Raw genomic sequence first — 13,990 nt, forward strand, 5'->3', positions numbered from 1 at the left:
TTAGATCTTGGCTGCAATAAGGTGCTGTAACTACTGCCATGTCCTTAAGTCATCCTTTGCCAGCAAAGACCCTTTGCAGCAGAAGAATACTAATGTTTTGGCCTCTCCTGCTCACATTTAAGTGGATGGGCAGAGCTATTCTGGCCTGGCTGCAAACTCAATTTTATTATTTTATTTCTTAGGAACAGCACAACTCACTGAGACATGTATCTAACAAAGCATTGCTTCCTTAAAAGGGGAAAACTCAGCTCACAGAAGATTTTGCTAAATGGATGTGAAACACGATTAGCCCTTCAACCCTCTGAACCAACAAGAATGTTTCAGCTATTTCACACATGAAATCCTTATCAAAATTACTTTCCTCATAAAAAATGTTAAACAGCTTGAAAATGCTAAGCAGAAGCCTTATTTTTTCAGAAACTGAACAAACTTTGTTAAGTACACAGTTAAGCTGTATTTTTCAAAAAACCTTAATTCTGTTCAAAGCACTGGGAAAATAATCTGAGCCAACTTTACTGTATATTAGTAACACACGCCCATGATCTAAAATTACCTTTAATTCTGGTCATTCCTTGGGACTGTGCTAGGAGGACAGAGATAAGATGCCTCATGATTTTGAAGTAGCTTTATTGTTTTATTCACTCAAGGGGGAGAGCAGGAGAGAGAATGAAGCAGTAAAAATGAAACCAGAGTACTGAACGCTTGAGAATTTCAGAAAGCTAAAAAATACTTACAGAGTTTAGGTTTGTTTTTTTCATTATACGACTTAATTTAGAATTTTGGGTTCATCACTTTTTCCTAGACAGTTTCTTACTTTCCTCCCTTCCCATTCCCTTCACTAGAACCTGCTTATACTCAGGACATCCTGCACAGACTGCAGAGTCTGCATCAGTGTAATTCCTTGCCATTAATTTTCTCCCTCAGAGTGATATTCACTAAGACATTTGCACTTTGTAAATATGCAAATTGATGCACATACATTATTTACAAACACATTTCCCCCAACTATTAAAATACTCACATATTAGCTGTTTGATTCCTATTCATTCTGCATTCTGATAGAGTAAAATCAGCTGCTTCCTGGGCAACTGGGAATAGACCACTAACAAATATGGTATGGCTAGGAAATTTGGAATGTCTCTACAAGTATTTATAGCACCTGCCCAAAATTCTCAGAAAAAGCCTTGTAGGAAGAAATTAAGTGCAGTGAGATGTGTTGATTTCATGGGGTGCTTTCATGGGGTTCCATGGAAAAAGACCTGGAAAAATTGTGTAAGCACCTACATGTATCCTTCCACTTCAGAAGCGGGGAAACCAATGCAGTTTCCAAACACTTCCTATTTGTCTGAAACAGAGCAGCTCCACAAGTTATAATGCTGCTCTAAATACAAGAAGATTATTGCCACTGGACTACTAAAAACTAACATAAAGCAGGTACTTAGCATAACTAAGATTTTTTTTTTAATGCTACAATAGCCATTTGATTACTGGGCACAATGAGCTTAAAATCCAATGAGTGTACCTATTTAACTTCCTAGCAAAACCCCTGCAGTGCCTTTATGCTTTCTACAATTCACAATTAAACATGCTTTTTTCCATCTTTTAAGGCTAGAATTTATACTTCATGTTGAGAACTCCCTTCTGAAGAATGATCAAGTGACTAGATTGATCAAATTGTCAAAAGTTCAGCACTTTACTATAAAGTATCCACATAATAAACTTTTGGCAAGAAACACCTCTCTTCAACTGGCTGTTCAGAGACAACACCTGTACCACTTCTTGCTCACGTCCCTCTCAAACTAAGGACCTATGGCATGGGAATGCTGATCTACTAAGTATTTATCTATTTATCTATCTACAGAGGTATGACCTACTGGTCTGAAAAAATACGAGCTAAAGAGCCAGGAATTTATGTTTGATTCTGACACTCTATTGCTGTATATATCTGATCTCTCACCACCTTAGTTTTCCAATCTATATGACAGGGGGGATATAAAACTGCATGTACACTACTTTGTGTATGCATTCTGTGAGATCTGCCCAATGCCACATCTGAGAATAGCTGGGATAATATTTTCAATGGAAAGCACGACAAAGGTGTAAAAACCAGAACACTTCCAACTTTTGCTCTTATTCCCTCTGTTTTCTATTAGCAATAACCACATAATCAAACCAATGGCTTCAGGAAGTTATTTCAGTAGGAAAGAGAGACAAATATCTAAATAAGAAAAGGGAAAACCTCAGCTGAACAACCAGAAAGAGTAGTAGTTTTAATTTTAAAAAATTTTGTTATTCATGCATCGTTGTGAGCATTAAGAGCACAACTACCTGCCCTGTGGCTTGGGATAACTACCCATGCAACACATAGATTAGCTATCATTTACTCCTAGACAAACCATGATGGTGTTAGATCATGCCTTGACACACAAGGGAACACAAATTAAAATATTACGGCATTTCATACTGGTATAGAGCTTTTCATTCATTGCTATTATCTGTTTTGCAAACTGACCCTACAAGAGACCTCTCCAGCAGGGTAGGGCAGAACAGAACAGTCTTTTGAAAGACAGAGATCAAGCTCCCTCTGCCTGCAGAAATACCTGGCAGTGCAGTGATGAAGTCCCGCTGTAACATGGGTTTGAGGTATGAGTTTATGTGTCCGTGCTGGTAGTGACACATCTGGGAGATGAGGTGCTCCACAAACTCCACCTGGTCAGACTCGGACCACTGCTCAAAGTACTTGACGCAGAGCTCCTTCTCCTTCTCATAGCTTGCAGACAGCTTTCTTTGCTTGGGCACAATCATACTGGAAGTGCCATTGGCAAGTTTTGTCTGTGAACAGGAAGGAAAGGAACAACCCAAATAACACACATGAGAAGAAACACAAGCAGTTGTACGATTTCTTTTAGGGGGCAGACAACAGAAGGCAGAAAGCACTCTGACACATGAAAGCTGTCAGACCACATATCCCGGCTGGTGCTGTCAGCCTGAGCCTGCAGGACAATGCACTGGCTCGTGCCAGAGCTGCACACAATGACTCTGGTCAGATGGGAAACCTTCAGCAACACTTTAACATAAACACAACTTTATTTAACATGTAGACAGTAAAATGCATTTGGATTCCTAATGTACATATACCAGTTACTTTGAAGCACCTACAGCAAATTGCATTTGTACTCTGGTTTGTTTTTTTTTCCTTCTGAAGAATAGATTGCTGCTAAAATTCATAGGGAATGCATGAAATAGATTAAAAAAAATTGAATTACACCTCGAGAGCAAAGCCAGCTAAAATACACTCTGACATTTGGTAAATACTTCTTTCACAGAATAAAATATTTTCAACTTTCTGAGCACTGTTAATATCTTGTCAGAAGGAGTCAGCTCAAAGAAGAGTTTCAGGGACAAAACAAAACACTGACATTTCAATTTACTACTTGAGAGTAAGATATAAATTCTGCTTTCTAAATGATTTAACTGGAAGAAAAGTGTGCATTTTGCATTGCAAGGGTATCCTTTGTCAAAGTAAGATTAACCATTTGCTGGGAAATTATTTTTTCTTATGCTGGTCAAAGAGTTTCTATTTGCTGCTGTAAACATGTGATTTTCTCTCTCACTGCAACAGTTTAACACCAGACAGCATTATAATAACAGTCAATATTATTACATCATTTTTATTGTCAAAATACATGCAGAGGTTTTTATTTATTATAAAATAATTAAAAATAACTTACAGATATAAGAACACATAAAACACTGAGGTAGGCATGCCTTATTTTTGTCCTATGATAATTCCAAGTATCGACCTTGCCAGGGGCCCTTATTAAATTAAGGGGAAAAAATGAATCCCTAAATCTCTCTGCAAAGATATCTAGAACTTAAAGAAATGCAACAATTAACTGATTTTACAGGAAAAGGAAAAACAACAAAAAAGCCTCTTTTCAGCAAGTGTCAAAACAACAGGCTATTTAGAGACCACAAAATTTAGTTAGCAGTAGTAGATTTGGAATGTAGAAGTTTCTCATTTCTTGGGAATAATTAACTCCTGAACTCCAATACTTCCCAATCCCAACAGGAATCCTGATTTTGGAATACCAAAATCTTTTAAGTTAAAAAGCTATTTAACTGATCGCCATATACATTGCATTTTCTTAGAGATAATGCACCTAAATACTCTTTCCAACATTTCTAGAGAGCTGGACCTTCTTTTGGTAGAAAAAGACATAAAGAGATGTGATTTTTAACACGCAGCTTTTTTCTATTTCTGGATTATAGTTTGACTTAAGCTTCTTTGAGAACACAGAACAGGGTGATCACACCATCAGTGCTCCATTCTGCAGCTCAGTGCTTTCAGATTTACCCCCATTCCTCCCTGCAAACGTGTGGCTGTGTCCAGAAAGATCATGCAAGGCAAGGACAGCAAGTTACGATTTCATTCAATCCTCACATGGACAGCACTGACTGCAAACAAGTCAAAGAGCCAGTACTGGGCAGCAGGAAAGAAAAACTCTCTCTTGAGCCAAGAGAAATAAAGAGACTGTGGGCACCAAGTCCTCTGTGTGAAAGACTGGACTTTTTCTAGCAAAGTCCACAGTAGTTAAGGGCCTGGCAAAAGATGATTACCAGTGGAGTGGACTGCACATCTGTGTTAAGGGATTCTGGTAATTTTTGCTGCAGTTAAACTGCCTGCAATACAGGCATCCTAGTAAAAATGCTGGATTAAGACAGTGGGGAGGTGTTGTAACCTACAATCTTCATCGCATTTAATTTCTTCTTTTGTTTGCTGTGCATCTTACAAAAACAGGTTGTCTCTACAAAGCATTTTTTAAAAACCTATCCAAGTGTCTTTTAATTTGAGGGACTCTGAAGTCTGCCTAACATGCTGAGCCTGAATGGAGCACACAGCTGATGTGCAAAGCCAATGAAGGTGCAGGTCCCTTCACAGGGTGGCACCACGTTCTGGCCTTTCCTTGCCTTCTGAACACCCTTCTCCCAGAAGCCTTCACCTCTCCAATTACTTCTAAAACACTGGTTTGTGGTATCAAACAAAAGTTGCAACACCTGCAAATACAAGTCATGGCTTATGTGTGTACAAATAGATGGCTTAGATGGGACAAAACAATTCATTCTGCCTGAACACAGGCTTCTTGGACAGGAATAATGAGTAAATTAAAGAATCCATTGACCAGAGCACTTTTAACAGCTCTGGAAGTGAAACTCTAGATTTATCAAGTGGTTATGCTAAGAAAAGCATGTTACAGTGTTTATGTCCAAATTAGTGGACATGAGAACACCATATTTTTTAGGTTCATACTTCAGCTGCATTCTTACAATGTCAGCTTGAGACCTGGTCTGCATCCTTGCCTGCTCTGGTTTTGCACCAAAAGGAGTGAGCATAAGCCCAGAGGTGTGCCCAGCATGTCTATGGTTTGTGTCAGCAGGGGACCAAGATGACAGGACATGCCATGAACACACCAGTTCTGCAGAGCAGAGACAGGTAAACCAACAGGGCTCTCAAATCACTCAAACTGCAGTTTAGAACAAATGTTCCAGAATTTTAATTTCAAGATTCCTGAAAATCCACTGGCAGTTCAGTGAAAAGGCCTGTTACAAAAAACCAAAACAAACCAAAACAAAAAACAAAACAAACAAAAAACAAACAAACAAACAAAAAACAACAACAACAAACAAAACAAAAAACCCATCAAAAAACATCATCAAGCATCTGTATTATTTAATCATCTACAGCCTCTTCCCTCTCTTCATACAATAATCAGGCCTCACCTGAAAAAGAAAATCCTGTTCCACTTGCCATCCACACTGCTAGTGTAAATATCCATCCAAATGCACTGTATACAATCACATTTTCTATAAGCTTCATTTCCAAAAATGGCAAAGAAGAATGAGCACTGGTAGTTCATCATCTGGGAGGAAATTTGGGTATAACAGAGCAAACTACTAAGTTGGAACAGATGAAGCTTTACCAGCTCCCTTTTCACAAAGGCCTGTATGTGAGGGCTGAGAGGTGCCCCAGGTGGCTCTGGGCACCATGGCTCATCTGCAGGAATGGCAGAGGTGTCCTCTGACAATGCTGAGCTGAGCTCATAAGCTGTGCCAGGAGGCCCAGGGGATTGAGTGCCTCAGGTTGGTACTAGCTCAGGGATCCACGTACTATGCTCCAGTGCAGCCCGTAATTACAAGACCATTTCTCCAAATGGCTACATTTAACACAAAGCACATTTGTATGCCCAGTGAAGTAGAAGAGGACTAATATATGAAAGGACTTTAATCTAAATAATGGCTTGCAATTGTAGGAAGGTGCAATATTTCAACACAGATAAATAAAGACTGGATAGATCTGCTTCTTTGCATAAAAAACAAACCAGCTATGGTAAATCACAGCTGTAACCCATATATGACAAGCAAGGTTACTTTTGGTTTTGTTCAGTACAGGGGACCAAGGAGCCTCCTAAAGCACAGAAAATACCAAAACCAAGCAACTTCCCTGACTGTAGTACAGCAATAGTGTTCACCCACCAATATGAGTGGTTACAACTTTTATGCACTTTTTAAAAAAATTACATCCTCTGGCCATTGCAGAGGACTTTGTTCAGACACCTTTCACTGGGTAGATGAATTCAGGTTTTGTGTTTCTCAATGCAAGAAGACATCTCTTCAAGTCAAGAAGAAACTGTCTCCTAGAATATTAAGAATGGCTTAAATGATCCCAGCAAGATTTGGGACCTTCTGAACCTTCAAGACATCTTCATGCTGAAATTCTGAAAATACTGAGAGCTTAGACAACCACTGCAAATTTCAGTTTCTCCCCAGATTAAAGGAAAGGTCTTCTCTTCCACAGTCCAGTACCAACAGGTCACACTGGGTTTCTTCCCTGCTTCCTGGACTCACTGGGACTACAGGCTCTGACACAGACAAATGTCCTTTACTGCTTTTCTGCAACTGCAGTGTTTCACCTCCAATTGCTTGGACTGCCCGTTGTGGTTAAGTCACTGATCTAGACAGAGCCACCTTAACAGGAATTTTGGATGGGTCTTAGTGAAGGGGAGGAAAAAAGAGGACATAATGTTTAATTATAAGAAATGATTGAAATAGGCACAGACATACCCCGGGTGCCTCTGCACTGCAGCAAGCTCTAAACTTGTTATCGTTAATGGTTTAAATTTCACTGTGCTAATCATTTCAGGACACAAGCCTTTCTTGATAATCTAATGAATTATTCCAACATCCTTCAGCAAAAAAAATCCTCCATGACAGCACTAATTACAAGACGTTTTCCCAGTGCTTATGTAAAATATGACAGAGCAGCAGCTTAGGGAATTGCAGAAAACTGCTTCTAATTTCCACTGAGAAACTGACAAACACCTCTCTTTCATCTCTCCCAGCTCTCAAGTAAGATTTAACTTTCTCATTTAGTTAATTACCGAGTGAGGATCATCATTTTCCCGGATCGGAGCGGCACAGAGCCTTTATCGTGTTAACTTGTGAACTTGATCGATGGCTGCTGCTAAAACTTAATAACTTCACCCCCTGGCAAATTGTAAGATAAATATAATAGGAGAAACTCTGACAGTAAAAACCTGCCAGAAATGAGCGCTGTGTTTATGTTTCTTTGCAGGCAGCAAAAAAACAACCGACAGCTTATTACTGGGTGCGTGTTACTTATATTTAAAAGACTCCAGGCAGTTAACTTTCTGCGTACTGTTCAAACTTTACTCACAAGATAAAAGACACTGGGGGAAAAAACCCAAGCAATGGAATGACAAAGAAAGGAACCACGGAGGTGTATGTCCAGGGGCCAAGGAAGGTGGGGAAAAGATAGGAACTTCACAACGGAAGCAAAGCCATGCTTGAATCTATATCCTGAATATTCTTCAAGATTGACCACATTAAAATGCCCACAACTGTGAATCCAAACATGAAACTATCTTCACCAGCAGCAAAAGCACAGGATCAAGTTAGAAGCATGTGGGAAAAGCAGAGGGATTAAAAAGTACCAGCATGGCCACGGGATGATTTGGTTTGATGCCTGAAAAGGTGCTCTTGCCAGAGAACATCAGCCCAGCTGACTTTCCCAAAGTTACTTGTGTGGGCATGGAATTGCTCACCACAGCCCTTGATGAAGTAGCACTGAATGCCACAACAATATAACCAGAGCAACGTAACAAAAATGGTGCAACCAGGCCGAGGTGTGCCAGCCCTCCATGCCAAAGGCAGAGATAGTTATTTGAGAATGCAGTTCAAAGGGTGTTTTTTGCATGGCCTAAAGGCAGTCACACCATAATTAAGAGAATTACAGGCTCAGTTTCTATGACCAGCTTCTTCTTTTTTGGGCTTGCAATTACCAAATGCTACAGATCTGATTCCCAGACTGCCAAGGCGAAGCAGAGAGGAAAGAAGCTCCTTTGCAGCTCCTCACTGGCAGCTCCCTGTAAAAGAACTCCTTTGCTTTGAGAATTGGGGGGTGGTGAGGGGGTTGTCTCACCATAAAAAACACGATCTCATGAGCCATAGCACCTGAGAGACATGAGTAGGGCAGCCAGCTCCTCATTTTTCTCCTTTGCAGGATGAACCTGCTTTTCCAGTGTTTGAGTTGACAGCAAGGCTACAATGCTAGGTCATTAAACAACTCACTCCATTTACTTTTATTTTAAAAGCTCAGTTTAGAATCTACCCATTTCTGCCTGCCTCCATCTCACATAACAGCCTCTGTGAGGTTAACCATGGGTTTAGCTCATATATGGACTTACTCGCTCAGTAGTGAATTACTTTCCACGCTGCAAAGCTCACTGAAACATTCTGAAAAACGAACATAACCCAGAAGTAGATGATCATCAATCACATCTGAGAGTCAAAAAGAAAGCACCATGAAAGAAACCACAGCATCTCTACTGTTTATTTTCAAGAGAAAATTCAAAACACACATACTGAAATTAACAGCACCCTAGGAACTAGCAATTTTGCTTCTCTGGAGCTTTAGGCTGCTTGTCCACATCTGGTTTCTAATCACACTGCAGAAAAGCTTTGTAAGAAAGGCTACATCTAGATGAAAGATCACTGGAATTACGCTGGACACAGCAGCCCAACCTGCTGCACTTTCTGAAATCCTGGGAGGGCAATAGTTTTCAGAGGTACCATCTAAGTACCTATGATATGGTGTCAGCCTGGAGGGCACCTGGCAAAGGATATTACCTCAGATACAGGAGAGAGGGAAAAGGCTGCTTTTGTTCAAGGCCAGGAAAAGCTGCAGGCACCAGAGAAGTAACATGGGGAGTCTCTCTTGGGACTGGGGAGACAGGACTGAGCCATGGGCACTTGCACACAGGCTATACAAAGAGCAGCAATAATACCTTGCTGGACAAGATGCTCCCCTCCCACACTGCTACACAGTAAACAGCAACAGGGAGGAGATTAAAAAACTATTCTTTTAAGCTAATACTTAATGTTTCAGACAGGCTAATAAAGTTTAATTGTCTGGAATCTCATAGCTCTTACTGTAAACTTTCCTTCGATATAGGTCTCCCACCTAGATTTTAAGTGTTGACAAAAACCTCCAAAATAAAATTTCTCTGATGCCAGCAATGGATGTGAATTGGGAGTCCCTCTCCTCCTCCTCATCTCCAAGTTGTCTTTGCAAATAACAAGTACTGATGAGAAATCTGCTTGCATCAGCACAGCACTGGCATATGTTACTTTCCCAAACTATGATCCCTGACCAAATGCCTATCAGGACATATGGGGGGGAGGGCAGGCACTATCACTCTTAAAGGAATAGATTTCAGAGCACACCTTTTACTAGCTGTAAAGTGATCATACACTAATTTCAAAGCAGACACTCCAGTAACAACAAATCTCTTCCAGGGGAAACCACCAAAGGAAATGCTTTCTTCCTTGGCATGGCCACCAGAACCACACTTGAATTGCTGGGACCACCATTACATGTTATTACTGCTAATGGAGGGAAGGAATATTCACATTATGACTTGGAGAACCAGTCTACTAAAGTCATCAGGTAATGGCCAGCAGCAGCAAAGTGCTCATTTATGTCAGGGAGAGACATAAGTAAACAATGCTCTAAGCAGCAGTTTCACAGCCTTCTGGAACAGTTGCTTCTGTTTTTAAAACACTCAAGCATGATCTACTGCATGAGTGAAGTCACTCTTTATGGGTGTTACTGTTGATTTGTTTCTTACTTCACGTGCTCCCTTAACATTGAGAGAAAGGCAGTCAGGAACAGGTAGATGGACTCAAGTGATTCAAAACAAGGCTGAAGTAACAGTGACGACTGATACCACCGTGAACAACACAAAGAGAGAGAGAATGATCGTAAAAACCTGTTATCTGCTCCCAAAACACTACTGAGATTTTCAAACCACTTGGTTCTGCCTGTGTAAAGCTTTTAGCACCAAGAAACACAAGCCCTCCAAGATGGCTTACTCAGTAGTATTTTCCATGAGCTTTTCCTTTGAGATGCATTTTGTTACCAACAACAAAGAGGGCATACGCACACCAAACTACTTGGCCAAGGCAATGTGAGAGATTCAGAACTGGAAGTCAAGAATATACACGCTAGGTATCATATAATATTTCCCAGCTACAGGAGTATACATATTTCTAGGCATACTGGAGAGATATAAGAAACAAAAACCCAGCAGCATTCTGAAGAAGCACAAGATTCATGTATGTGCTCTGCTCCCATTGCAAATGTACTCCTTGGATCTGCTGGAGGAGTTGGCTACATGAGCACTCCCTAACCTATTTCAGTCAAAATAAGCTTGTTAGCAGAGACCTGCTATTTAAAATGTCTACACTAAAACACCTCATCTTAACTGAGAGCAGGTTTGCAGTTTTGCTGACAGATCCTGGAGGGCAGCAACTTGCAGCAGCCAGGCAAAGGCTGCATGGTATTCTTTTCCACCAGTACAGCCAGATCAAGAAGAGGACATCTCAGCAACTCACACTGGCTGACACCAATTCTACTGCTGTTAGCAGCTACCACAGAAGCAGCTGTAAGAGGACAAATCCATTAAAGATTCTTATACAGGGCTAAGTTAAAGTTGGTCAGTGGTCTGCAGCCAAAATCTTGAGATTTTCCCTTGCAGCCTCCTATTATAACCTCTACAGGGTCATGCAATAACCCTCTCTCACTAATGAGCACTGTCTTTTTGAGATCAGCTGTTCTGCTAAACTTCCAGTCAAACATTACCTTCCTGGTAAACAGGGTGATTCCCATGGAGGACACCCTGGATTGCTAAGGAAGATGGATGTGTTTTGTCCAGAGAAGACTGGGGGTTATCCACCAGCCTTCCACTACCTAAAGGGAGGTTCAGAGGAAAGAGAGACAGAATCTTTTCAGAAGTGCGTAATGACAGAAAGAGGGCAACAGCAACAGGCTGTAGCAAGCAAAGTCCTGGACATTAAAAATATGAGTGGACAAAGCAAAATGAACTGATTGTGAAGTAATCCTCTTCTGAACAGGCAGCTGGACCTCCAGAGGTCCATCCTACCTTGAAGTTTTCTTTGACTTTATATCTTAAGATTATGTTGGTCCATTCTTTTATTAGTACCTGGCAAAAGATTTATGACCTGAGGAACAGACTCCAAGAATCCATGCTAAGGACAATGAATTCTGTATCTTCAGAAACTGCATTAAGTTGGATTGGGCCAAGTGCTGCTGATACGTGAAAGCACATGACAGAAGAAAGGCAGAAACCAGTACCCTCTGCTACAGCAAGTGACCAGGTCTAACCAGAACAGAGCTTCAGAAAGGCACATGCAGCTGCACAGCTGAGCAGACTTTATCCCTATCAGCTGACACTCAAATTGCATAACTCAGAAGCCCAAGTCACAGACTGTTCCACTAGGGATCCCTCCTTGGCTCAGTTTAGCTGCCAATAATCTTTCAGAAAAATACCTCAAACTAAAGGAGAGAGGGAGCTTCCCATTACTCTTCTCCCTATAGAAGACTCAACCAAAGTGGCCGCGTTTGAATGTAGCATATAAACAATATAAATCCCCCAGTAAATTGTGGCAAAACAGATTTACTTGGTCCTATTAAACATACTGTATTTTCCACATAATGTTCCTCCACTCAAAGCCATGATTCTGCTATTCCTTTTAATGAGTTTGTTAATAAACAATGAAAATAGCATTGGTTCACCTATATTTCCCTTTCTACAAACAAAACCCAAGTTTTCTCTTTTTCATTCCATTCTGAGAGTTACTTTCCTGTCTTATCAACAATGTTACCAGATTTCTCACATCAGATACCGATGGAGTATCTGATGTAAGAAATCTCTCTTATCCTCTTGCACTGGTGCATCCCATTTCTAAATTTATCTAACAACCACCACCATTTTCTATAACTTCTACTACAATAATTGGCTAAGCATCTAAGAACCTATTACCTGCTGAGTAAAGTAGCTTCTACTTCCAACAGTTTAAAATGTATTCTCTTTTAAATACCATTAGGTCTTCCATGGTGAGAATTTTTCTCCTTTGTGAAAGGAAGAGACTATTAGACTTTAGCACTCACTATTTGCTAAACATCTCAGTGATACCTCTCACTTGTTTTCTGTATTTTCAGGTAGCTCACAATAGCTGTATTAAATCTAATAATAGTACATTCACAAACATACTATTTGCATGTTCTCATTTAGGAAGAGCAATTTGGGCTCATGACTGGAAAAACCATATGCAACTTCCTGCTACAAAATAAAATTAAAATGTCAAAAAAGTCAACGTTTCCTACCACAGCCCAAACTCTGAGATGCACCACTGACAGCCTGCTCCTCGATCGAGGGGTTAGAGCTCCCTCTAGCACCCTCCACACAGAAGAGCCATAGATGCTAAGCTGTGACTATCTGATCTCACTCAAAGCAGTCTTGGGTAGTGTTGTTTGTAATTTTTACTTGATTTTTTTTTTTTTTGTCACGTGCATAATTAAGTACACATCCACTAGTTTATCTGAGATTCAAGAGAAACAAGTGTCATTAGAAATTCCCTTTATAACTGATTAAAAGTATTCAGATTGCTGTAATTAACTGATGTCTATTTTTAAATGTAATTTTGGACAAGCTGAAGGATTATCATGTCAGCTGTGTGTACAATGTGAGATGTAGCAGAAAGTAAATGAAAAAGTTGTTGAAAATTTTCAATTTTCATGGCATAAAAAATCTTGCCACCTCGCCCCCTTTTGGCTGATGAACATCCCAATGCAGCTGACTGCAGTTGTGAATAACGTGTTTCTATTTCACATTAAATATTGAGTAATGCCTCTTAAGTAAAGCTAAAAAGGTGCAACAATTCTGAGCTCTGCACAATGCTGAAGACAGAGAAACATCTCACGACAGAAAGAGCGTCAGGCCTTTTCAATCATAGGTTATTACTTATTAATTCTTGATAAACTGAAAGCTGGCAGAACAAACGTAAAAATGAGAAAGGGAAATGGGAGCCAAGTCTTTTGAGTTTTATTCCTAACTCTCCCACTGCCTTCCTGTGCTGCCATAGGCAAGTCACTCCATTTCACAAGTCTATCAGTTAAACAGATGTGTCCAAACACATTTCACACAAAGACAAAGCACTGCTTAATGCTGGGAATGAAGCCTCAGCACCAAAGGTGCTGGTTGAGGGCAATGTCACAAAGTGACAGCACACCATACAAGTGTAAACTTCCTCTCAAGTGTCAGCAAACAAATCTGTCACATAAAAGCTGAACAAAACAGACTGGTTAGCAAAGGCATGGTCTCACTTCACCAGTTAGAAAAATGCAGCAGTACTAATTGTATCCACAGCCTTCCAAAACAGAACCAAAAGGTGAGTGTTATGAAAAAATTTCAAGTTGAGTTTTCTCAAACTGAAACACCCATCTAGCACTCCAAAATCAGTACAGACATGGCAACAACTCACATCCTGAAGGTAAGTGCCCTAGGGAAGATATGCTTTAGGTAAGTTTCTTAAGTCATCACAGCAATTC

General features: G+C 40.3%; 1 protein-coding gene across 12 annotated transcripts in view; it reads right to left on the bottom strand.

The window, feature by feature from the left end:
- Nucleotides 1-13,990, bottom strand: part of BTRC (beta-transducin repeat containing E3 ubiquitin protein ligase) — a 114,814-nt gene that overhangs the window by 20,641 nt on the left and 80,183 nt on the right. For 11 of the 12 annotated variants that reach the window (XM_064431119.1, XM_064431116.1, XM_064431120.1 and 8 more), the window contains one exon: nt 2,601-2,832. In XM_064431119.1, coding sequence (XP_064287189.1) covers nt 2,601-2,832 — 232 coding nt within the window. Of the gene's footprint in view, nt 1-2,600; nt 2,833-11,221; nt 11,264-13,990 lie in introns of those variants that run through there. The other variant, XM_064431121.1, reaches the window with a different exon arrangement.

The sequence above is a fragment of the Passer domesticus genome, chromosome 8 (assembly GCF_036417665.1).
Source record: "Passer domesticus isolate bPasDom1 chromosome 8, bPasDom1.hap1, whole genome shotgun sequence".
Lineage (NCBI taxonomy): Eukaryota > Metazoa > Chordata > Aves > Passeriformes > Passeridae > Passer > Passer domesticus.